Raw genomic sequence first — 26,652 nt, 5'->3', positions numbered from 1 at the left:
CCGATAACGTGTGCACTTATTAATGGATTTTCCCTATTTTGGTTATCTACAAATATCTGGGTAGTCATTGTTTTAAGGAAACAATAAATTTAATTTTTGTTTGCCAAATGGAAATGAAAATGCCTTTAATATATTTTTAAGATGAAAAAATACTTTTCATTTGTAAAAAAAATTTGAAAACGAGTCTGCAAACTTGAATACTGGTCAACACGCTCTTTTTTTAAATTTTATGAGATAGAGTTGAATATTATTGCTACCGGATTCATAGTAAATGAAAAAAATATTTGCAAGTAACGATATGCACAGTTGTTTTAATTGCCACAAAATGGGCCAGCTTTTATAAGATAAGCCCTGCCTAAATTCCCTTTATTGCCTAAAATAAAACCATTTTCCAGTAAAATAAAAACCCGTCCTCCACGTGCTGCTCGTACTATCGTGTAAATTATTTAACGTTTTGACAGCCAAGCGTACTGACCGTAAATTTACGCGTCATTTGGGTACAAGCATGCAAAAAGCTGCCTCTGCCTGTTGGCCCATTAACGCCGAAATTTACGTGTCGCTAAGAATACTAGCCGCAGCTCCATATATAAATTAAACTCTCGCAGCCCGTTTATATGTTGTATTCCCGATCGAAAGAGTTTTAGCGCAGAAATCAGACGAATAAGTGAAAGTTTGATCTAAAATGCGGCACGTCTAGCCGCTCGGCCTGTCTGCAGGTCACTCTAATGCACTTTTCTATATACGTTGGCTGGCGTTCAGCTCACCAAGCGGCAAGATAAAATAAAACCAAGCGTAGTATAACATACATGGTGGACTAAACCAACGGCTCGAGTGGGATCGGCGGATACATGAAGGCCCGACACGCGCGTTGGCGCTCGGTTAACACTGGCGCAAATCGCACACATGACACTTACTACATGCGCAGCTTTTGATATTAAACGCTGACCTTCACTCTCCAAAGCGGCACAGCGGGCGGCTGGGATAGGGCACTTAGGCTGCACTTGTTATTTCGGTGCGCAAGGGGCATCGCATGCAACCAATATTATTGAGATTTATTTATCTCGTGATTCATCATCTCTTTCAAACGGGGCTTGGGATGATCTGTTAAGGCCGTGGCCTGAAAGCTTTGATTATTGGGGTTCGAAAATATTGCGGATAAAAACGATTGTCTTCACTAGAAACTTTGTAAGGGGTTTTAACAAGTAAAGCTTTGTAACGATTACGCACAATAACAAACTGTTTTAGGTTCAAGGATTTTTCAGTTATGGGTCATCCACGTGTCCAGCCAAAAGGGCACTGACAGCTAAAAGAATCATTCAAAAGTTTGACAACAGGAGGGCAACAAATAATCAAATGTTAAAATCACGGATCAAAAATAACTTCAGCCATAATATTCAGCCATAATAATCTTCATAAAGCGGATTTGAATTCAAATTTTACCATAGCATAAATATAATAACAAGTATATCAATAAACAGGTATTTTTTTTTTAAATCGGGTTGTTTGGAAAACCCCTTTATCAAATCCTATAATTTTGATTGAAAATTCAGTGTCAAAATATCTTCGTTGAAAAAAAATGAGGCAATCATTCCAGCCACACGTTGCATTAAGAAGTCCTCAGTTGTAAGCACCTGAATGCATTACCATGTTAAAAGACAAATATATTAAATGAATTGAATTGAATGAGAGATCGTTTTGCTACATAACTAGATTCTAGTAAGTGACCTCTGCGGATGTATCACACAGATATAGTATATAATAGCTATCAGGAAAGGCGAAAGATATAATATTGCCTCTTACTTAGTATTTAATGGAGCACAACACATTGCATTTACTATCGGATTGCGTCAACTTTTATACATAATTATCTTTCCTCGTGAATCCCACCAATGAATGCGCAAACAATAACGAATGGTAAATAAACCATTCTAGCAGGCAAGCCTACCAAGTGTGGTTAGCAACATTTAATCGCAGAAACGTGCGGAGAGGGCGTTTTCCTGTGCATATAAACGTTTTTTACATACGAAATGTGGAAGAGAATTTTATCACACTTCCTTCCTTTTGCTTTAAATCACACAGATAAAACTCCCTAATGTGACATTTCAACTTTTTAACTTCGAAATTTTGCATGTCAAAAGCCGTTTTTCTGACTTTTTATCAAACCTCCTAAATGGCCTGCCTGACAGGCTTGTACAATAAAACGTGTGGTTTATTTGACGGGCACCTGAATGTATTTTCCCTCTCTAATTAACTGGAATAAACGCGCTATTTTGACAAACTCCACTAAGTGAGCGCCGTTTTAACTGCCATTTAGCGACAGATTAAAACCGCACCTCGACTTCAGGGAATTCGGCGAAAGAGGCGGCAGCCACTTGTTTTACGTTATTAAACGTTATTATGATGGTGATGACGCTCTGCCGTCTGGCAACTCTTCACCTACCGCTCACTAACTCTTTTCTCGTCATTGGGCAGCAAGAAAATGAGGCTCTTAAGTAAACAACATACCGCGACACAAGTTCCTGTACCGTCTCGCTGCCTATTTTCATTTTGCGAAAGTTGTTTGTACTGCACATATTTCCACAAATTAGTTTGTGGGTTGTTTTTCAAATTTGTTCACGTGAGACGCAAAGCACGTGCAGCAAATATGATTTATTGATAACGTTTTTGACATAACATTGAGCGCTTTGCAAATTCAAGGACGGAATTAAAATTTTGTTTTTATTTTTTTTGCTGTCTGTGAATCTTTTACACGTTGAACAAATTATAATTTTTTGGGTCGAAACAAGGTTAAGCATTGTTGTTCCATGCCCTTTTGCATTGCAGAAGGAACTGAAATTCAAGATTTTTTTAAATAAAACAAGGCATTTAAAAGGTAAAAGCGTTACTAAATTCCAAGAAAAATATAATATATAACCTCTGGTATATCGTTTACCCGAGGTTTTATCAGCTCAAAATTAGAATCTGGCACTATCTATAGGGAGATCGCATTCAAAAACTACCGATATCATATCGAGAAATTGAACAATCTAGGTTTAGATTGAAACACAATGTGATGGCGCTTGCTAAGAGTGAATTTAAATCTTACAGTTCACGAATGCCTTCCTTTTTAACATATTTTTTTGCTTCTTTTCGACAGCAACCCCATTGTCAGTTGAATTTAAATCAAATATATTTTGTCGAACTTTTTGAAAACAGATTCGCGGGTCAATTACTAAATTGTAGGTCAAAACGCAAATACAGTTCAAACAGAATCTCATTGGACATTTGAAGGTTCACCGCACCCAAGACCAGAGCCTTGACCATGGTGGACGTGCAACCAAGCAGGAGGTGAACCTTCCTTGCATGGCAATTTCAAATTCTTGGTCAGAACCTGCTTGTGAACAAAATGTTTACGTGCGGAAGAACAACGCCGGCATGAACGAATCAAGGCACGCGAATAGGTTCTCGGAGGAACTGCGTAGTTCGCGCACGACGCGCGGATAAGGCGGGAGATCGGACAGACGTCATAGATGAGACGCGCTCCTGAATTTATTTGTTAAAATTAGTGGGCAGAAAAATCTGCGCAATCTCTTCGATCTGCCGCGAGCCGCGCGAGAGAGATTCACTTAACAAGAAAGCCCCTCGTGAACGTGGAAGCTGCTAATAAGCATTTACTTGGGAGTCACGAGTCCGCCTTTATTGGCCATAACATAACTTTCAGAGACGCAGGATCGCAATTCGGCGCAGACACTGCTCAAGACGCAGTGCCGACAGACCGACTCGCGCGCAAACAAACGATTAACCCCCGCCCCGAGCCGACTTTGGTGATCCGGCTTCCTTGCTCGTCCTTGCTGCTTCAGGAAAAGTCAATTGCTACGATTATGGAGCAGACTTATCAGACGAGTTGCGAGTTGGACGTGGACATAAATCGTTTCCTGCATGGTTATTGTTTTTTCAGACTCAAACAGATGAGGGGGAAAGACGAGCGGCAAAATAAACTGAACGTCTTTCTGCACTGGCCCAGAGATAAACCAAAGTTACTTCAATATTTTGGAGTTTCAGCCTCTAACTTTTATTTAGAAACTAGTTAAGCTCTTAAAGTACAGCTGAGTCTGTAAAATACCAAAATAAACAGTCCTTGTAACACATAAATTCTGCATATTCGGTATGTCATTTTTAAACTATTAAAAAAATATTTCGTGCATGCCAAAGATTTTGATCTTATAAAGAATGTGCCTCATAAAGTTTTATTGGACTTTTTCAATCAACTTGCAGTCCCTGTTAACGAATCGCACCGATGATTACCGCGTCAAATAAATTCGGCTGGACCTACACGAAAAAAATGCAAATGCGATTTGCAGACTGGGACCTCAGCTGTGGTTTGTGTGTCGCAATGTCAGTCAGTTTAATAATCTTTCTGTATGGTCCATAATTACATGCTTGGAGTAAGAGCCTCGTCTGGTTCAGCGGCAAACTTTATGACCGCGCCGGCCACTGCTTGAGATGTTTATAAATTTAATTATGCGTCTCTCCTTTTTGGACGCAGCCTCGCTAATGGTTACGATTTCGGCGAGAAGTGTGATGATATACGAAAAGGACACACAATTTCACCGCGCTGCGATGTGATTCTGCCGCATTCTACTGAAATTTTCGACGGCAAATTTGCTCAGCTAACCCGTCATACATTAATTCGGAAGGTCAGGCGATCAAAACTCACAGGTAGGTATACGTGCAAGCCACGCTCAGACTCATGTCTGATTCGCACCGATTCTTTATAGTGCACCGTTCCATTTGCAACCCAAAATAACTCGGAAAATTTTCGTCTAAGCTTTTTGTTCAACCAGATCGACTGCTCGTATAAAGAGCTGAAAAGTCGGAGACGTATTTTCTCACCAACGTTTACAGCCGTGCCACATGCAATAACTTCCCAGCCGTCCTGATCTCCATCGTGCCGATTTTTTACCATTAAAAATCGGGTAAACATTGTTCTCTGACGCCAAGATTGTTGTTTTTAAAATCAATGACGTAGGATTCTGCTTGAATCACAAATAATGCGGGATCTGTTTTGGTGCGTCACGCACAAATTTGCTTTAATCTTTATAGTGAATTGCGTGTAAAGAAAAATCCTTTCCTAGGATTGGGGTAGCAACTGCATGGCCGCAGTATCTTTAATATGAACCGAGTTAATTGGATATGTACATGTCATGTAACCCACAATTTGCCATTGGCAGGCTTTTCCTTGAACGGTCAAAATCGCTTTCTTTTTGTCTGGCCGTGGGCGCTCTAAATAGGCATGCAGACAGACAGGGAATTTTATTTTTAAATCAAAGCATTCGATCGGTCTTTTATCTCGGCTTAAAATAAAAATCCAGTTTGTTATAGAATAATAAGCTGGGACAAAAATAAAAAATAAAAAAATGACGGCCCTATTTACTCAAACAGATATCAAACTTTCTTGAGTTGTCAGCATGTGATTATTTTATATAAAGCATTGTAACCATTTTTTAAATTAAGGTTGGGATAATTAAACTCATAATATCAGTTTTTCAAGGGAAAATGGACAGTCTTTTTTTGCAATTTGAAAGTTGTGTCATGTATTACTTCACGCCTGACTTTCAAGAACAAATGCTAATGCAATAAATTACAAATTAAAGCAAGTCAACTAACCATAACAATGTCTTATATTTTGACAGTATAATATTATGGTATTTATATAGATTTGAAAATGAAGTGCGGAGAATAATCCATTCAAATGATTGATCAACGCGAGTGGCGGTAAGCCTTTGTTTCTTTTATTCATGACAGTTAAAATGTCTAAAAATAAACCCAGTTGAGTCAGTAATACATTTCACTTTCTACGCGAATTCCGGGAGGTTGGGGTTTATTAGAAATTCAAGGTAGGAATTCGCTTGTTTGCTAGAGAAATTTCCTAGATGTTAACTCAATGCCAGCAGGTCAACAACCCTGAATATCTGCAGTCGAAAAGAGAACTTATTTTTATCTTGTGTGGCCTCGCCGTTTGACAGCCAATAAATGCTCATTTTCACTGGCCGGATCACGTGACACGCGCCCATGACGGCCGAAAACGACAAGCGAGCTCCCTTGCTTATGCTTTTTGTTGCTCTCTGGGTCGTGAACACTGCCGCAGTTGATTTTTCTTTCGCTCCTATTTCTCGGCTGTAGCCCGCCTCCTCTTCACCTTCCCAAACGCGATAGCGCGTTGAATGAGTGAGGCCGATATCTCTAGATAAAAACGTTGCACTCACACACACGTATAAAAGTCCAAACCACCTAATGACCTGGCACATTTCAAGGCCGTCCGGAGAAACACGTGATTTTGTTTTGCGGCTCTTGAACGGGCGGTGTTCAAAACAACACGCTGGGGGCTCGCTCCGTTGGACAATTTCCGCGTGTGGATATCTCCGAGTTTATATGGCTTTTTTATATCTCCCGCTCGCTCGCTCAGCTGAGCCCGAATTTCGCAAGTCGTGTGCAATGTTGTGTGCAAGAGGAGCTAGCTGGGCTGACTTGCTGTTGTCAGCCAAGGAACGTGTGGAGCGAGTTGCCGAGCGAGCGAGCGACGGTCGACGGTGAAATCCGTCTTGCCTTACAACAAAGATAAAGAGTTAATTCGTTCTTGAGCATTGTGTTATTTTTTGCTGGCCGCCTTTGAAGTACCTAGGTGATTCATACGTCACACGATCAAGTGCAATGCTGCAAGAGACCATGATCGTTAAATCATTATCTTTTACAATCAGTTTTTAGCAAAAGGGAAAAATTTGAGAAGCAGATCTGGTGAGAGTCATCATGCTTATCTCACGTGTGAACAAATTAATACCGTAAAGTCGTGCATATGACAAATATTATTTTGTGTACTTAGTTTTTAATCTGACTTGCAACGTTCTAGAGCCCACGAGCGAGGTGAAAAACCATGCAGAGCTTCCTTAATTTGCTTTTTTGCTGATTTCAACGCGTTTTGCGTCATTTCCCGGCACTTCAGAGCCCTTTTTAACGATCACTATTCTAAAGAGCTACTCCTTTAAATCACCCGTGAAATCCATCCTAGTGTCTGCTATTTTCATATCGTTTAAAAATACACAGAATCGGCCGCAACCCTTTCGTTTATAGTCCCGAAACCGAAACAAAATGAGTGCGTTGTTCTATTTTTTCTTTCAACCTCTCGTGCTGGCGGCGGGCCAAAAATCAATTAGAAAAACAGGCATTGAAAAATTGCTTTGCGAATTTTGCCCAACAAAAGCCGTTGTCATTGAGTTTCCGCGAGATTGACCCTGTTTTTAGGTCAGGGTATTCGGTATCTCTCCAACCCTCTGACTTGGTGTCCCGGCTTCCGCGTGCGTCTGCCCTACTTGATCAATCCTGTCAGGGCCGTCAAGTGGTTGTGACTGACGCGGAGAGTGGTGGGGAATTTGCACGGGACGCCGGGAGCAAAAACCTCATTTTTCGCAAAATTCCTGCTCATTGCGAATTCCTGCCGAGCGCGTCTGTCTGGGCAACAAAGGGCAATACATTTTCGCGAGAAAACGTCTTGGCCCTCGACCAGCACTATTGGCATCATTCTCATTAAACCGGCGGCGCTCATGCACCAGCGGAAGATGAGAAGACGGCTGCCGAATAAATTGCGAGTCATTATGTCAGACGAAAGACAGCGGATTCCATTTTTATTGCACGCGGCAACCAGATTTATTTACTCAGCCAGACGAATTAATTAGTTTATCTCGCTGACGGCGGACGGCGGCGGCAGTGGCAGCGTCAAGTGTTTTTCTGTGGCGGCGAGCGCACCGCAACTCGAGCAATTACAATTTAGATTTTTCGCCCCAGATAAACGTGTAATGACGGGCTATCCGTGAAATTTACTCAGGACCGGCCAAACCGGCAATTATGGAGAAATGGGTCGGACGGACAACTCTCCGTGCATAATTCATGACGCACACCAATTCCCTAGAAGAGTGAGGTCAAGTGGGCAAACCTGCGGTCGAAGTTTAGCACCTCGTGATCAAATTTGCCCACGAGATGGTTTTCAGATGTTCGGCCTTGACAAAGAGTCGAGCCTTTCGACCAGCTTGATATAGAATTCATGCAGGCCGCTTGATGCCGGTCTGTTGTCAAACTTGCGATGACGTCAATGAATTTTATTTAATGTAATGAATCTTTGCCCGCCGGGCGTCGCACCAATCCCTTGGAATCAAGGGGGACTGGAATTTTCAGAAATTACGACGCACAATCTGCGCATGATTTTATCCCCTTGAGAATTATTATGAAATCAGACCTTTCTAGCCCATCTCATTCTACAATTGTGAGAATAAACAATAATCTCAGCCGCGAGATTTAAGGCAGCGGCTGGCGGGTCTCGATTTTTTTACCCAGCGGCGGCTGGCCATTTTCACCGACGGCTGACGCGGCCGCCCATGTGACCCACAATTTTCCTGCTGGCGCGGTGCAGCGCAGCTGGCTGAGACCTCTTACTTTTCCATATTAAAAAATTAAGGCGGTGTGAAATTTTAAATATTTGCCACGTAGATGGTTGCCACACCATGACTGCATATGGTTTCGGTTTCCTGAAAATAAATCATGAGGTTGGACAGGAGATTAGTTAATTACACACGCGAGGGGATAACCGCATCGACGGCTCGCAGTTTTGCCAAAGAACGGCGTCCGGCGTCACTATGTTAGCTGTTCGTGCGTCACAGGCGGTAACAAGTTTCGCGGTGCAGAGGTTGAAATCAAATGCCTTGAGAGCAGCAACTCGCCTTCGCAAGGTCGTAAAATCTAACGATCCAATCCTTTCTTAATATACGCACTAATCGAAAAGCTAGCGCAACGAATTTGCATCTATTATGCGGCACGGGAGAAACTAGAAAGCACGGAAAGCACTAAAATATAATGATGTTTATAGCGACCGATGCCCCGAGGGAATGCGTTTCGCACTGAAAAACGCAGAAAGCCAAACACGATAGCGCCAGCAAAGTTTTCGCTCGAGGCTGACTACTAGCCGATGATTGAGGGCGACAAGTGCATTCTGGAGGCTGTAGATTAGTCGGTATTTTATTTTCAACGATGTTGCCTCAGCGAAGCAACTTCGGCCAATACCATTAAGTCAGAAGAAATACTGAACGAGCAGTTCTCAAGTTCTCAGTAATCGTTCGCCTGATCGGCTGTTTTGCATTACTCGAATAAATTTGTAAAAAGCGGCCCAGCTCGACCCACATGCGGAGTGTAATTTTTGGAATTTTCCAGGGTAAAGTATGTACAAAGCTCAGCGATACAATTTTACTTTAAAATAGACACAGACGACGTACTAAAAATTAGCAGGCCAATCAAACGGACCACCGACGCTCAAAATAGACAGTCTTTTGAGAGAAGCAGAGGAGAGCAATTCACAAAGGTATTTATGGTCTGCATATTGTGCGAGTAGCTTAATATACGTCTCAGGCAATTAAAATATCTCGAGAATCTAGCATTACCACCAAATGGTCTCAACAAGATAATTACGGACAATTTATTGACAGTTTGTCGTCCAGGTAGGGCCCTCAAATTTCCACCTCTTCGAAAACCTGAACCATTCAACCGCAAGTAATGTGTAAACTCGCTTGAGTGAAAAAAGGCGCGAGCGCTTTTTCTTTGAAGTTTGCACACTAGCTGGGCAAGCCAAAATTCGCTAGTTCATCTCTGCGTGCGAGTCAAGTCAAACCCTCTGGCGGCCGCGGAAGCAATAACACGTGCATGCGTACCAAGGATTTTCGGAGGTGCGGGCAAGCAACCAAAACGCGCGTCTGACAATGAGCAAGGTCTGGTTGTCCATTGAACTTTGGGACTGACCGAAAAAATGTGCTTGAAATCGGAGAAAACATAATTTTTGGTCTGAAAATTTCTCGTTGAGAAAAAAACGCGCCTTTATTTCTCTGCTGCAGGCAGGGAACGGCCCTTGCCTAAAACGGCAGACTCGTTTGACCATTCCTGACGATGCGACAGTTTTTCAAAGCGTGCACTAATATTTAACAGTTATAGGTCTAAATAGGCCGGACGTTTTAAGGCGAAATAAAAAAAAATTAGGTACACATAAATTTGGATACAAAAACAATCATTTATAGATTACGATAAAAAATTCGATTTAAAAAAATTGACATCACATATGCTTGCAGTGAGTGTTTTTACCGAGAAAATATGAAAGCAAAATGAAGTTTTTATAAACAATCAAGCAGAAGCGAAGACATGCTAGTATATTTTTAGCTCTTGTATGCTTAAGGCGAAAATGTTGCGCGGCCAGCTTTGGCCAAGCGAAAATTGCTCAGCACAAGAGCTGCAGAGCCTGCAGAAGCGACCTAGAAGCGTGAAACACGTGCGAACTGAGCACGTGGGAACCCAATTTTCTGATCGGGGGTCGGGGAACTTAGCCAATCTTGTGTTGTTTGCGTTGCGGGGCTCAATAGAAACAGTCGCGCGAAATTAGTTGCTATCAGATTAAAACCGATTCATCGCGTATCCAAGGTTAAGAGGACACTTAAACTTGAAATTCAGACGTGTTTTCGCATGAAGCTATAAATCTGGGTGAGAAATAATTTGGGACAGGTGACTACTAAAAAAGAAATGTATGTGTTCAGAGCAAAAAAGGTCTAGTAGATTGTTAAGCATCGAAAAAAATAGCTTAAAACATCATGAATAAGCAGAAAGCTGATTTTAATTTTGTTATGTCCACAAAATATATTTAAACTTAAAAGGCATTACATCGCACGAAAAATTAACTTACTGACAGTGAAATAAATAAACTGTACTATTTGAATTTCAACTTTGTGTTAATGACAGAACGAAATAGTTAGATTAAAGCAAAGGAAACAAGAATGATAGGAGCCTAGCCTATGCGAAAGGAAATCTTACTAAATGGCAATAACAGACGGAAAGGAAACGCAACCGCAGCTTCCTGAATGAAAGTCAAATTCCAGAGAGCAACATCTCACACTACTAAATAGCTGCTGATTATTTTGTCTATCTCGAGTCGAATAAAAACTAATACAGCAACCAGCAAACGACTCCGTTCAAATAATCGAAGCAATCCTTTTCTGGTTGCAAGCACTACCTTTTTTGCCGTGCCCATTCAGTTGATAGATTTATTTCGCACCGCGTGTTGACAAATGCGCCTTTTTCGAGGCAACTTGTTGTTCTCGGTCGTATATTTACTCTCAGCCAGCCAGCCGACGAGAGCAGCTCCAGTCGGCAGCGAGTAATTGAGATAAAAAGAAATATTCAATAAAAAATTATCACCGGGCAAGGTGCACGTGAGCTTGAAAAAAATAGCGGACAATCCCTCGTTATGTCGGCCGCTAGTCATGACTTCATCTCTTTTAAAGCTTTTCCGAAGCGCAACCAATTACAACCTCGAGCGAAAAACCGCTACTGGTGTGCAATTTCTCATTGCAAAATCGCTTGCAACTCAAGTGAATTATTTTTATTTGGGCCATTTATTTAGACGGCAAAGAAATTTGCACAAACAGGCGATAAAAGCCGATTATTTATATTCATTCATACGGAGTTCAACTCCTCTACTCGGCCAATTATTTTCCAGCGGGTTGCGCAAGTCCGAGTTATTGAATTTGCGGAGCAAGTATATTATTTATTTCGTGAGCGCTACATAATCGTTACCAAACCTATTGCTGAAGCTGAAAGAATCCCACTCAAATTCAGGAAATCAGGCAAGCAAAATTAGGCATTATTGTGAAAAATCTATCATGACACGCTTTCAGAAGCAACTTCTGATTTTTGCTCTCTAAGTAGTTTTCATTACTCTACTTGATGCCGCGCCTAAATTTAAATGAAGGGCGAATGAACAATTAGACAAATAATATAATATGGAAATCTGAAGACCCATTATTCGAGTAAAATCTGATGTTGACAGTTCAATAGTCAACAGGGAATTTAAAATTTTAGAGGAGCTAAGAGAGCCGATGATTTTTAAGTAGAAACCAGCGTGGGCCAGATGTGCGATAAAATTGGTTCGCACTACGCATCCAAGATGGCTACTGAATGTGGGAAACAAAAAGCTCTCTTTGGATTCCCGTACGAGAGTCAAGAGTTTGTTTTAACGATCTGAAAGACATAAATTAGTGCAAGTAATGCAAGTTATGTCACAATATTGACAAAAACTTGCTTCTTTTCGCGCATTTTCACGTGACCGTTTTTTCGCACCATACTCCACCGGACGCCATATCTGCGCTTTGCACGAATCTGGCCCCCGCTGGTAGAAACAAACTTGCTTTGAGCAACACCAAATTATCAACGCAATGATGCTGCGACGATTTGCAGGCAAGAAGCGGAAAAATTGCAAACACGGGGAAAATGAGAACGATAAGGGAGACCAAGTTGCAGCGATCATCGGCAGTGGAACGACCCTAGAAAACGAATTACCAATTATTACAGACTCGTTTTCAGTGTTTTCACTTGGTGAACTTGACACGTTTAGCTTCTTATCACTCTTTTTGCGGCGGGCCGGAAACCCTAGCAAGGAATGATGCGTAGGAAAGAAATCTTAGAAGATTTCATGAGGCCAACGGCTGGAAATAAAAAAAAATAATAGGCTGTTTCTCGGGGTTCCATGACAGACCTCGGGCGAATTGTCCTCGAGAGGAATGCAAAAATAAAGCCAATTAAGAACAACACACAAGATTCGCGAGGTAATTAAAATGCGTGCGTGTTTTCCAGATCTTAGAGTGCGTGGTCGAACACTTTTGCCGTCATGTGCTCCTGCGTTATTCATAAATGCAAATTTTACTGGAGGTTTTTTACTGGAGGTGTTTGCGTTTTCCTCAGGCTATTTTCAAAGTGAAATCAAACTAAAATTGCAAATCGCCAAAATAAACGACTGTGAACTCGACACGAGGGTGATTGTTGTGACGTAGTATCAGAAAAGTCGACGCGTGCTTATGCAAAAAATGATGGTTCCAAATTGAACCGCATGGTAAGTTTTTATACAAATAATAATTTCACGCGTTTTATTTAATCTGTACAGCAATGGTGAATTTATTTATTTCAAAGCTCCGTGAACAAGACTAATGCTTACTCAGGGCGTGCAATCCAATAAGCAGTAACATTCGTTAGAGGTTTTAAGGCTTCAAATGAGCATCACAATTTGAATCAACTCTTTTTGATAATATTGGAGATATTATTGAAATAGCCAATTTAAAATAGTCTGCTTTTTAAACTTTTACAGGCCGCTCTATATTGCACTTCGTGCACACACATGCGGACGCAGAATGCCTGCTGTGGCACACAAAACATCCGTTGTTATGGGTTACCGTGAAAAAAAAAATTGAAGAACGAAAGGAATATTATTATTCGAATAAGAATAAATTTAAAAAGAATGAAAGGATTGGCCAAAGCGTTCTTCATTCTTGAGTACTGACAAACTTTGCACCAGGCACCGAAAAACTGCTCAGCCGAGCCAAAATTCAGTTGTAGCCGTTTCAGCTAGCCGCCGCCTGAAATTTCATGGCTGAAACCTCTAATATTTATTATTTTTTTTTTTATTCATATGTTAAAGTAAGGAAAATACACAATCGTGACATTCAGTTGCGCAAAATGCTTTTACCTAGGTCATGTGATTATACAAAAATTGTGTATTAACATATAGCACACAAAATCAATTTGACGACCATTTTTTTCCTATCCTCCTGCCCGAATTACAAGTTCCAACACTAATATATTTAATATTTTCAATGGCAATAGTCGTATTGATGGTAGTTCCTACGTATTTTAGTAACACTTGATTGAGAATGAATAGAACACGTGAATAGCCCTTGATAAAAATTCTGCGGATTCGCAGTCGAGAGGTCAACGCATGGCGAAATTCCAAACTCCGCTCGCTTGAAAGCTGTTGCAAAATCTGCCGGTTTCCACAAAACCTGATACTTGTCAAAGCCCACGACGTTTAGCTATTCAGAGCGGCAAACGGTCATTTCGCGCCTGGCTGTAGTAAACAAAAGCTGCGCTTCCAAGAACATAACTCGCGGCTAAACGCTGGCTAAATGATAAATTATGCTTGCCGTCAGCGAGCGCTTGCATAATCAAAATAAAGAAGCACAAAGTACGCAAATCGCATCCGAGATTGATAATCGCGCGCGTCGAGCACAACATGCATAAACATTGCGTCGAGCGAATCCGCTCCAAGGTAAGCAGGCAGATGCGATTGTGTTCAGAAAAATCCGCAAACTTACATCGAGCGTCGCGTGATTTGCATGCTAATCATCAAGCGTCGAGTAATAAAGCAATCCGATATCCGTCCGATTTGTGCTAGCGGCGCCATTCCAACCGAGCAGGCGGTTCAAACGAACGGATATAAGCTGTCACTACAGTTCGTCGAAAGTGCAGTAGTTCCCGATTCCGCTTCCGTTAAAGGTTGTTTCCCGAATTTTTCCAGTCCAGGTATTTCGCTTGGTCGTTTAGAAATTAAGTTATAGAATAAAATAGGAAATTGCTGAGAACTAAAATCGGCTGAGCCAACCGCTGTAGAATCGTGAATAACAATTAAAAAAAACCATTTATTCTTTATTGGCGGCTTCGAACACCCAGGACTTTTGCAAATTGTGAATTCTCTTAAAAATCGGGAAATTTTGGAGAAATTGTTTATTTAAAGCAGTTTCTTCGGTGCGTAGTGAGCTGTTTATTTTTCCATATTTCCACTGAAATGCCATGCTCTGTGAATACAGGCAAAATAAAAATATCACACCAATGAAGCTGCTTTGAAGTTAAATTGAAAATTATAGTCTCGTGTCGCAGGGTTAGCCAATTTAGTAATGAGCAAAAAAGCACCACTGTTTTCTTGCGCAAAAAAAAAGTTTTGGGGTTTTCCGCATTTTTCCGGGTTTAACCCCGAAAAAGTCAATTTCACGCCAAAACGATTCGTTAGAAAAGGGTTAAAATTGTCAGTCTGGTTGGTGAAACCAGTAGCTTTTTATAGTGATTTTGTAAAATTTCCTATTTTTGGTCATCCATTATTAGAAAGTTTGATATTCAATAAAAGGCATGTGTTTCGGGAAAATGCGCAAAATTTCAGAAAAACCCACAAAAAAGGTTTTTGCATTGCAGTGTTTTTTTCCGAAAAATTCGGGTTTGTGCGAACCCTGACCTCACGTGAATCTGCCTTAATTCGTATAAATAAACTACAATTGAAATTATTTATAATTATCCAGGTTGCCAAAAATTAGTCTATTCAGATCTGTCTTTTTGACAAATTTGACAAAAGCACGATTACTCCTCACCACAGAGGTAAATTTTGGCTTGGTTCATCCACACGTAAATTGATTATATATTTTTTTGTATAAAGATAAGATTTATTCGGAAATTACAGAAGTCTAACTACTTGCTTAAGCGTAATTCATTTTCAAACATTGCAATTAACTACTCCACGAGACCTTGTATTTTGTGTCATGATACATTTCCACTTAAAATGTGTGATTACGTCTTGGTCTCGTGCTATCAAGTGGAGACGCAGTACTACCAACCTAAATGGCATTGGTCGCAAAAACGAGTGAAAGGGTAATCTTAATTGAAGGGTTCTGTCCAATTTTTAGAGTTTTAATGTATCTAACATAGAAAAATATAAAGAGAGATAGCAAAGAAATAACTTGGCAGCTCAATTTTCTAATCAGAATACATGCAAAAATATCAGAAATCTTCATTGTCGTTTCCATCATTTGTAGAGGGCGTTCAGTTGAGGAAAAATCAAAACTGTATTCAAGTTAATGCGTTATGGAAAAATGAAACTGGTTTTAATCTGCAAGACTGCAAATAGTATACAGTCAACGATAAACTTTCGAATAACAAGATTTGAAATATAGATAAAAAATAAAACCGGTAAAATATCAGCGTAAATCAGAATGATAAAAGAAAAAAAAATTTAGAACCATCCAGACTCAATCTAAGCACCAATCAAACCATTTTTTCATTCGTTTCAGGAAGGGGCAGCTGAACTGAAAGGTTCACTGGGAAAAGAGTGTATACTCCGTATACTCGGAGATCATTCCTTGATTACAGAAAAATCAATGCAAATTTTTATCTGCGATAGGAGACAAGGACACAGACATTCAAAGGCGTTGACATTTTGCTAATTGGAGAAGTTGTTAAAATGGTTAAATGAATCCAAAGCAGAGACTCGTATTGGTTTTCAGGCTCATTTTTTTGCCCGAGAGCGTATCCAGTTCCAACCAGTGCGTCCGTTTCGGCGCAGCACTGGCAAAATGTCAAGCACGAGTGGTAAAAATTTTGCAACAGCTAAAAATGGACCGAATCAACAAACTCAAACTCTCCGAAATTTTTCCGAGCCTGCAAATAATTTATTCCTTAAGATCTTCCGAACTCAAAGGGCAACAAACTAAACTTGCTTCGCGCAAGTTAAGAGCTAATAATTAACAATTTACGATGCGCAAAGCTTTGACGTCAAAACGCAACGCTGCTTCAATTTTCACGACTCTCTCAACTCTTAATTTATTTTTCCGAGTGCAGATGATATTTTTTCAAATGGCGAAGGTTTCGTCATTCACTTGACAGGCTAAGGTCATCGATGCAATCGGCTCGAAAGTGCAGGGTCGGAAGGAACCGGTGAATTTTCCAAAACGAATAGTGACCTTGAACAATCAGTCCACCTTGCAAATCAATGCACTGGCATTGCCCAATTCCGGTCGACCCTGTCATTGGTCACTTGCTCGCAAGACGAAAGTCAAAATGCAATCTTACGCGTGGTTTGACCCATTTTTAAACCGCAGACGCAGCGTTGCTAAATTGGAGGGACCGGAGTCCGGTTTAGGGCCGGATTTTAGCCGGAAAATTGGGGGTGGCCCGATGGCCGGTTTAGAAAGTAAAGCGCGTGACAATGTACCTCCTTTTCTCCTTGGGTGCCTTTGTCTGCTTTGTTGATATGGGACACATTGCGGTCTTTTTCAGCTTCTGGTTGGTGCACTAAACGAGGGATAATCCAAAGAATGCTACATGCAATCTCAGGTCACTGCTGAGGATCGCATGGACACTTGGATCACATCGAACGTCGTATCACTCGCGAGGGAAAACTCGAATTTTGGGGCTAAACGCGGATATTTTCTCTTCCTCTCTTGCTTACCACCATTTAACAATTTCTGACGTCACATTCTTTACTTCAGCTGAACGAAACCAAGTACGCAGTGGGAGAAATCGGCGCCGACGCTGACATCTGACGGCACAGCTGTCACACAATTCGCTGTTTCCCCGCCCGCGCCTGGCCTAATCATAATAACACTGCTAAAAACACTAAGGTTTATTGATTTTGCTTTGGCATTGCTCTTGCATACTGTGATATTAATTAAACGCCATGGTTTCCTGGCATCAAGAAAACATCAGAGGCCAAATGCTTGAACTGACAATTGTAGAAAAGCGTTGTGAAAGCGGTGAAAAATGCGAAGAGTTTATATCCAAGATTCACAATGACAGGCGGCAGTATGGGTTCCTGTTCGGATTTACTTCTGCAATAATTTGTCTAATGATGTCCTTATACTTGGCCATACCGACTAAATTTACTGACTGCTTCAGTCTACTTTGCGCCTTTTCCTCATTGTCATTTATCGCTCTCACCTCTGGAAAGTTATTGTTCAGAGTGTCTAGTGGTAAATAATGCGACAGTACACATTTAAACCTGTTTTTATTAATATTAATGATCAAATTACAGAAACAGTCACATTTGTTCCTTCGACTGGGATTCAGCATACAATTGAATATAAATGTGGAATGAAGACCTACAACTTCATACCTGCCAATGAGTATACAGGAGTAATCATTAATGAAGATATTGGCTGGGTAGACTTGTCAATTTACTGACAGTTCAGCTTCTTGATTTATTTCTTGTCACAGGACCATGCTTTTTACTTGGCAGTTGTTTTGAAGAACCCAAAGAACAAACAGAAGCTAGTCCCTTTATTTAAGGTGAATATTACATCATTAAAAATTGTTTTCAATTATTAAATTTGTGCGAATTCTAGAACACATCACCTCGGCTTGCGTTTCTTCAAAAAGTTCACAACAAAATATTAGATCTTGTCAACAAAATAAAATAATACTGCTCTCATAAGTTATAAAAAGGGAATTTATTGTGTTTGCGTACACCTTGCTTATAATTAGTCAAAGTACAATGAGGCGTAGAAACCTACAAAAGCAACCTCATGTGATGACCGTTAATGACATGACATAAGCACAGGAATGACATCAAGTAATAATCAATGAGCTATCAAGTGTCTAGTACACGTGTCCACAACCTTAACACTAATTAAGTTACTGTCTTGAAATGCCTGATTGGTATTATGGATTAATGGTTTAATATTAGAATTTTGAGCTTTACGATGTATAGAAAGACAAACAAGTGCAGAGCTGATGGGTTGTGCATCTTGAAATAAATAAGTTAAATCTAGTAATACAAAAATACATCCAAATGTAGGCGTTGGACACCAACGATGTTCTTCCTAATCTTAATTAGCTTAATATACTTTGCCGACATCAGTGTTGTTCTTGAGATTCCCTTTTAAATTGCTCTGCGAGACTTCTTAGCATTTGGAGGTTCCAAGTCGCCTTCGACCATCTTGAGTGCCAACTCGTTGCATTTCCGCTCAAAGAACTTCTTCAGAGTGGTTCCAGCCCTTTTCAAGAATGAATTTTAGATTTAAAATTATATATTGATAGTGTATCACTACTTGTATTCATCGGCATCAGCTTGATTGTACATCTCGCAGTTATCAAAAATCAAGTGAGCGTCGGCAAGGAATTCACTGTTGTTGCGGTAATCCATCTGGTTCAGTTTGTACTTCATTGTTCCCAAATCCATCGGTTTCTTAATGATTGAGTGGTAGTCAGGGGCCTGCGTGGAATTTAATTTGCATTGTATTTAAATAAGTTTACAATCAGGGACGTAAGAGAGCTACCTCTTGCTTTGAAACTGGACGCAAGAAAGGCCATGCCTCGCTGTGCCCCATCAGGTCCTCTAAGACTGCTCTCAAGAGCTGTGCGTTTAATCTGCACTCCTCTTCCGGCAGATCAGTGGCCATCCATCTTGGACGTCTGCGAGAGCGCTGCTCTCTGCCGCTGGCAACCTCATCACCAGCAATGCTGCCATTCCTCGACGTGTCTGAATCTGCCAATAAATCACAGTTGATTATTGGTATCGTTAAAAAGCCTCAGCATTATTTTTATTTCAGACTTGAAAGGCAATGAGGTTTCATTTAAATGCAATTGAGGAGGTGCATGCAAAAATTTACGGACCATGGGGAAGAGATAAGCAAAATAACAGTTTTTCATTTTTTTATAAATAGCCAATTATAAAATTGTTTCAAAGTTCAAAATTTATTTCTTTCAGTCATCACAGTGGGAAATATGTGAAGAATCACTGATAACAGATAAACCTGAGTGAATAGTGCGAGCCCAAATTCCAATTGAAGGATATATTCAGACACGCTTACTTCTAAGAGGTATTGCAACAGAGTCGGCAGTAGCAGCAGAAATGAGACTCTCAACACCAGCCCAAGGGCATGCAAATAATAGTATTATAGTGAAGCACAAATCATGCAACTAGCAGAAGAAAAGATGAGTTTAGATATAACGCGGTTTGTCTTCATGGCTTAGAAGCGCCTAGCCAACTTTCTACGAGTTTTAGTCTGAGGCTGGTCCATACCATCCCAAGAGCTGGATCGAAGTCTCTTGGCTGCTTTGGAAATTTTGTTTGTTGCATCCCTAGCAGATCTTCTCGAGTTGAGGGGCTTTTGTGCGAACACCACTGCACCTTGTCGCTTTTTCCGAGAAGTTGCTGTAAATACATTTAATCAAGTTTTGACTTACACAGATATTGAGAATTACTTACATTTGGTTTTAGTAGCAGCGTCTCTGCAATCCTGACATTTCCAAGTCCCTCGAGGAACACAGCGGAGCTGTGGATTAGCACACTGAGGGTGATATTCTTGACGACAATCCTCGCACTTGACCATGTCTCCTTGCTCGCCACAGGACGCACACTGAGATTCTTCTTCGCCCTCGCTGCACAAATTATCAAGTATAATAATTATTGATGCCGCAAATTAATACATTTTAAGTAATTCTCAGACAATAAACATTTAATTAGTCATTTAGCAAAGTTTCACAAAATTTAAAATTCAACAAACCTCTCAACTTCCATTTCATCCAAATCTTGCTCCTCCTCAGCGTCATCCTCATCTGAATCCAGCACCTCTTCAACCATGTTTCTATACTTTCTGGGTGTCTGGGGCTTTTCTTTTGGCTTGCATGTGGGACAGAACCATTCTCCACTAGGCACAAACTGTAAAACAAGACAGAAATCAGTACAAGACTATAACTAACTGTTTAAAAAGCACCAAAAATAGAATAAAACATATTCATCTTCATAAGTTGCTTTATAAATAAGTAAATTTGAATGTGGTATAATATAACTAGTCAAAGTAAATCTATATAGAAATTGGGGCATGCAAATAACTATTAATTCATAGATTAAAACTAGGTGACGAAATTCACATTAAAATGAACTGAAGGCTTTCCATACCTCCAATTTTCTCTGTGCAAGCTATGGGGTTTTGGATTGCGTTTAATACCGGTGCTACTAGTGGAACAAACACACATTGCGTGGTAAGCTTACCGGCAGAGGTGGTTTGAGGCAATACAAGTGGTGTCCTTTATCGCAACCGTCACACAGGAGCATGTTCTCTCCATCGCCCTTGCGACGGCAAATTCTGCAGCGAGCGTTCAGAGCAGATTTGGACCAAAGGATGCTGTTTTCTGCAAAGGAATGCCACATGCTATAGGAAATGCCACTTTCAAGATTAAACAAGCGTTTTACCAAGAGAAGAGAAATGCAAAAACAACTGCGAGAAACTGGTACTGGCCATCAAGGAAATCTCCCATCTTTCAATTTGAGAAGGCATATCAACCTTAGGTACCTCCTCTTTGGGTTCATCTTCTTCCTCTGCGAGAGAACGAAATATTAAAAACGGGCTACTCATACCACAACGTAAAAATTAATTATTATTTTCAGCTCAGAGGTAGTGACGATAAATGGATAATTATCACAGGAGTTCAATTTAATACCATTTGTTGTAATCATTGCAAAGCTGTTTTGAAGATAACTTTTCATTGTCAATAATACCTTCTTCATCAGTTGCCTTTTTGGCCTGCAATTTTTTCAGCCGTTTCTGTTTCTCCTTTTCGTCCTCCCCGAGTGGTTTCTGCAGGTACTTGGTCTCTACAGCTTGCTCAATTTGCAGGATAGCACTGGCCAGCGCGTGGACTTTTTTCAAGTCATCTCCGCACGTTTCTCCTTCGTTGGCGGCAGATTCCTGGCACACTGAGCCAGATTCAACACTATCTGGAGTTCCAGGTCTACTCCTTTCCTCCATCTTTATTTTGCTAACACGTTCCGATGTAGGTGAGCCCTGAAGTTAAACAAGCGTTTTTCAATCATTGACGCACAGTAATCGCAGAAAATCTTTGCTATTGATAAAATGAATATGCTCAGAGGTAGTGACGAAGTAAAATAATATCATGTAATATCAGATAATACTAAAGTGTTATGCATCATAGCAAATTGGAAAGAAATGTGACAAGCATCAAAAATGAGAAATAACCTTCATTAAATTGTTCTTTCCACCCCAAGAGAGTTTGCTGCAGAGTTGATCATATCCACCATTGATGATACTGTCTCTCCATTTTTCGCGTTCAGACACCTTCAGTGTTCCAAGCCCACCTAAGTGAATCTTTTCTTCCATGTCAATGATCACGTCCCTCAAGGTGGCCTCCATGATTGTGGTCATTGGAGTTCCCTTGGGGAAGTTTAAGTTCGAATCTTCCTTGTTTTTACTTGCGGAACCACCCGCAACGCGAGAGGACTTCCGGGGTGGGTCGACTTCAGCCAGTACAACATCCTGAGGATTAAATGAATGTGAATCTACCCCCATAAAACAGAAAAACAGGAAAACTCACGTCCGGCCTGCCCAGTATGTTAGCAGGACACCTGGCCATCGTCTGCTCAATGCGGTTCCTGTTCAACAGAAGTGACTGCCTCAATTCAATTTCTCTGATGCCTCTGAGGTTGAGACTCTTGACAAGAGCGTCCAGCTCATTAGGACGGTTGTAGTAGCTCCATTTAATTCGCGGCAAAACAGTGGAGTGCACCGGACACGAGTCCTGCTCGCTGGTGCACTTGAACGTCTTGCTTGGCTCGATAACATCATCCTGAATTAACCAAAAATAGTTAGTAATTTCATTTATTCCAGTAATGTAAATATCTTCAAACTAATAATTCTTAACCTTTCTTACTTACATTGTCGTTTAAGATACTGCCTTCTTCACTACAATACAGCTACTCACAATTTACTGCGTGAGTACAAGTTAAGCAATTCTCAGTAGCATGAATTGCGTTGAATTTTAAAATTGAGCCGAAGGCAAACAAAATATTGAAATGCGTTTCACAAGATACCAAATAAAAATAAATATTTCCAAATGCTGAAGTTAACAAGCACATAATATGATGCAACAACGAGAGGTAGGAAATAAATAGGATATTGCTTTAAAAGCCTTCCAACAAACAAGATATTCCTCGTAAATTGAGAAAGCAAACGACGGAATTAAACAAACAATACCTCTTCATCCTCTGGCTTCTTGTGCTTTTTGTTTTTCCCTGCAGGGTGCGGTGATCGTTCATTCTCCTTGTCGCTAGACCCACAGTTGATTTCCTCTTTATGGGTATGTTGTTTAAGTTCATACAAGTGTCGGACGTATTTCAGAGAATCCTCACAGAGCGGAATTTTTGGGCTAGGGGTCGCTTGCTCCAAGCAAGATCCAATCTGGCAATGGGTAGGTGAGCTTAATCGAACAATAGCGTACCAACAAACATACGTTTTCAACATCATTCTCTATGAATAGACCATTAAGTGACTGGAAAAGCCAGTAGCGGCGGTGAGCCCTGTCAGTTCCAAGGTTCACAGCTGACACGCCCCACTGCAAGGACTGGACAACTTCCAACATCTTTTGTTCCTTGGCTTGGAATTCTGCATGTTTTCTGCTGTTTTCTTTCTCCCTTTTCACCTTCTCTGCTTCTAGTTTCTCTTGATCTACAGGTGCGACATCTCCCTCCTTTAGTTTCTGCTTGTCCGCTCGGTTCCTATGTCCACTCAGATTAGTTAATGTTCTATGTTCACAAAGTTTTAAGTCTCACTTAATTGCCTCTTCCATTTCACGCTTCTTCTCTGCAAGTTGAACTGTTCGCAAATCATTTTTAGCTTGCTTCAGCTTTTCATTTCTTTCGTTGATAGTCTCGCGGATGCTTCCAAACTGTAGCACTTGATGCATCAGACAGGTCAAAACTTTCAGCTTTTCCCCAATTGACAGATCAATGACAGATTTTTTGGTCAGAGCTTTCAAAATCTGAGGTTCATTCACTCGGAATGATAGACCTGGGTCGTCACATATCAAATAACCCCTGGAAATTAATACTAAAACAACCAATCCTTGCAGATGAAAGTAAAAACTACCTCCAACTGGTGTAGCTTTCAATTGCTCGGCTTCCAGACCCTAATAAATGCAGTCTGAGGATTTCGGTGAGGGTTGATTGGTCAAGATTTAGCTTTGTGATGGGGCACCCTTGGAATGTTTGACTCCAATTCGCAGCAACAACTGCCAATTTTGCTGCTTCTTCTGAGTTCAAGCAGTTTCCAGTGTCAACTAAATCCACCCGCAAGATAGTTAAAGCATTTTCAAAGCAAATGCTAGTTACCGATCGCATCGGCCTCGGCAGCTTGCACTTCCTCCTCCTCATCCTCCTGCATAGTGAAAATGGCATTTAACAAGAGATGCAACAATTCACTGAGTGGACCAGCGATCTCTTGCTCAACCAACGCCCTTTCAAGCACCTCAAAGCTCATGCCCTGAGGGAAGAAATCTTTTACCCGGAGCTCCTCCTTGAATCCATGCAAGAACTCAAGGATAGCCATGAATTCGCCAAACAAGCTGTTTGGAATGCGACACTGCACTGCACAGGGTTCAGGCATCTCCTACAATTCAGAAAGTATTATTGGATGAATAGGACTTGTGCTTCCACACAAACCTTAAGATCTTCGCACATGAGATCATCTTTGGGTTTATTCCACTCTTTGTAAAATTCATCAAGTTGCCTTTTTTCTTCCCTGGCCTTTTCTCTAGCTTTGCTTCGCTCTTCCTTTTTGGTCTGTTTTTCTTGTTCCTTCTCACGCTTCGCATCCTCAATCAACCTATTTTTTTAAATGAATCGTTAGATCTTGTACATATTGATCAAGCAGCAACTTCAAAAATAATTTATCAAAGTATCAAATTATAGAGCCAATATTTGCAGGTGCTTCTTACTTCTGTTTCATTTGTTCAGCAGTAAGTTTTTTGACGCCCTCCTTTTTGCCACTTCCCTTGGGCCGACCAACTGGCTTTGCAGATTTTGATGGGGAATTTCCATTTTTCAGAGGGGATCGCCCTTCTGATAATTTCCTCTTCATCTCCTCCGCTCCTTCCTTGGCAAGGCGTCTCTTTTCCTTTCTCTTTTCAGCTCTAACCCTCTTTTCCCTTTCTTCAGGGGTTAAGTCCTCATCAGCTATGAGTTTGGACAGTCTCTTTGGTTTGGGAAATTCAGGTAATGGTCCAGCAAAGTAATCAGAGAAGTTTGCAGTATCAAGATCATATTTCGCGACTGCTGCTTCCTGCGAGGATATTAAAGACGCGGGTTTTAGTTTAGATAATTATTAAATGTGACTACTTTTAAGTGAGAGTATTTATGCATGAATTTTCAAAAATAATCTCTTGGAGAGAAAATAAACCTTCACCTTCACTCGTATCGTTCGAGATCCACTCTCAGTGTTTTGCTTCAGGAACAGCTTGTTTTTCTCTCTTGTGAACAAGCTTTTAGGTCGCTTCAATTCAGTTGCAGACACTATTTTCCTTGGCCAAACCTTTGGTGCTGTAATTTCATACCGATAGAGAGCGGCATCGGGAAGGTTTCCAACAATTTTGGATGCACTGTAAAACCACTTAATGAATTTGTGTTTCTATTTAACACAAGCTTCGCTCAACCTCTTATCAGGAGACTTTGAAGGCGAGGTTCTATCAGGTGGAATGACCTTGAGTATCGTGCATGGAACACTGTAACAAAAATTGCTTATTTCTCCTAGTGCTAAAAAAAGCATGGGAGTGTCTTTACCTATCACTTCCCGTGTTCACTTCAAGGTTTTCGCCAACAAAGTACCTGTCCTTGACAAATGCAAAAATATCTTCAGTCATGTCTATGAAACTAGAACGATGGGTCATTTTGGCTAGCAGGAGCACAGGCTTGTGAAGCTAAAATAGGAATTTTTTAAATATTAGAGCTAATTGTTTTGATGCGCTTGTTACCTCTTTCCCAAAGCCTTTTATTGACTGCAATGCAGCCTGCTCAGATTGCTGTGCTTCTCCAAATGTTAAATTGGGCTTGCCGGTTAGGGAGCACGACCATACAAGCGAATTGCATAGGATGGTTCTCTCGTAGAATTTCCTGAAAAATAATTATTGTAATTAGTTAATTAAATCAAATTTAAACTATCAAGTAAATTTTTGTTTTTTAGTTTAATGTTGGTAGGTGTGAGGTAAATTTTGGTACATATTAAGCATATATTAAGTAAAAAAAAGTTTAAAAAATTCAAAATTAAATACACTGCAAAGAGAATTGCATTTAATTATTTCTATAGCGGCGGACATTTCGCACCGCTAACATGCTACCGCTCCGAGGTCCCATCTTGGAAATCGAAACCACGCGCATACCAATTATACAATCCAATTTTGCCCTAGATTACGATTTAGCGAGAATGCACCGACATGAAAATGAAAAATGGTGTGTAGCGAGTGAGTAAATAGGTGTTCAAGATTGCCATTTCATGAAAACTCACTCATAATCCCTGAAGACTTCTCCAGTAAGTTGACAATGGAAAACATCTTCGTCGGGTCTCAAATCTTTCGGAGGTTTGATGCGCTCAAATGGCTTTTTACGTAAAAGTGGCATGTTGACGTTTTGGAGGGAATCCTATTTTCACGCGCTAAACCATGAAATCAGCGTAAATGATGGACCAGTGAGGATTTCGAGGTCGACCGTGTAGCACGCTCAAATTCTAGAAGTCAAATTTACGTCGGTCACAAGAATTCGCGTGATAAAAAGAAGCAGCACAATTGAGACCGGTGCATGGACCTTGCCGCTCTCACGTCCGAGTTCTCGTTGGATTTCACTTCTCCTAGCCCTTCCAGCAGCACACTCACAATTGAAACATGGCGAAAGAAATTGTATCACTGGTTTTAGGAGTAATTTGGTAAAATTATTGAACGGGTTAAAATGTTAAAGACAAATTTTGGAGAAGCACGGAAGAACGCGACATCCGTAATCTTGCTCCTTCGTAAGTTCGTATATTCGCAAAGTTAATAGCGGGGGACCAACGCTACCAACTGAAGAGCAGGTGATTGAAAATGTCTTATGGCCTGGAAACCTCGAATTTCATCTTCTACCGTAGCTTTTTGAATAATTTTTCAAATAAATTCCTTAGACCAATTTCCTTAAAAATTATTTTTTTTAATTTTTTTGTTCCGATGAACAACAACTTCAAAATAATT

General features: G+C 40.6%; 3 protein-coding genes across 3 annotated transcripts in view; 1 reads left to right on the top strand and 2 right to left on the bottom strand.

The window, feature by feature from the left end:
* Window positions 1-17,102, bottom strand: part of LOC135938874 (hypoxia-inducible factor 1-alpha-like) — a 49,057-nt gene extending 31,955 nt beyond the window's left edge. Inside the window, exon 1 of the mRNA XM_065482879.1 lies at window positions 16,862-17,102. Within this exon, the coding sequence (XP_065338951.1) occupies window positions 16,862-16,911 (50 nt within the window). The 5' untranslated portion in view covers window positions 16,912-17,102. The remainder of the gene's footprint in view (window positions 1-16,861) is intronic.
* A 77-nt stretch (window positions 17,103-17,179) lies between these two features.
* Window positions 17,180-18,089, top strand: LOC135938876 (uncharacterized). The gene is made up of 4 exons (XM_065482882.1): window positions 17,180-17,618; window positions 17,681-17,808; window positions 17,863-17,934; window positions 17,991-18,089. Exons 1-4 carry the CDS (start codon window positions 17,327-17,329, stop codon window positions 18,063-18,065), a joined length of 567 nt encoding a protein of 188 aa, XP_065338954.1. The 5' UTR covers window positions 17,180-17,326; the 3' UTR covers window positions 18,066-18,089.
* Acf (ATP-dependent chromatin assembly factor large subunit) lies at window positions 18,077-26,460 on the bottom strand. The gene is made up of 24 exons (XM_065482877.1): window positions 26,216-26,460; window positions 25,941-26,159; window positions 25,411-25,549; window positions 25,220-25,356; window positions 25,093-25,161; window positions 24,846-25,038; window positions 24,379-24,722; window positions 24,104-24,266; window positions 23,774-24,050; window positions 23,532-23,721; window positions 23,216-23,479; window positions 22,897-23,161; window positions 22,641-22,844; window positions 21,982-22,233; window positions 21,627-21,923; window positions 21,149-21,434; window positions 20,843-20,968; window positions 20,642-20,781; window positions 20,154-20,308; window positions 19,856-20,028; window positions 19,670-19,801; window positions 18,924-19,132; window positions 18,696-18,859; window positions 18,077-18,641 (listed from the first exon to the last, which is right to left on the bottom strand). Exons 2-24 carry the CDS (start codon window positions 26,051-26,053, stop codon window positions 18,527-18,529), a joined length of 4,407 nt encoding a protein of 1,468 aa, XP_065338949.1. The 5' UTR covers window positions 26,054-26,159; window positions 26,216-26,460; the 3' UTR covers window positions 18,077-18,526.
* Between the last annotated feature and the right edge of the window lie 192 nt (window positions 26,461-26,652).

This window comes from Cloeon dipterum, chromosome 3 (assembly GCF_949628265.1).
Source record: "Cloeon dipterum chromosome 3, ieCloDipt1.1, whole genome shotgun sequence".
NCBI classification, from domain to species: domain Eukaryota; kingdom Metazoa; phylum Arthropoda; class Insecta; order Ephemeroptera; family Baetidae; genus Cloeon; species Cloeon dipterum.
Note: the sequence above shows the minus strand (reverse complement) of the source record. Positions and strands in the feature narration are given on the sequence as shown.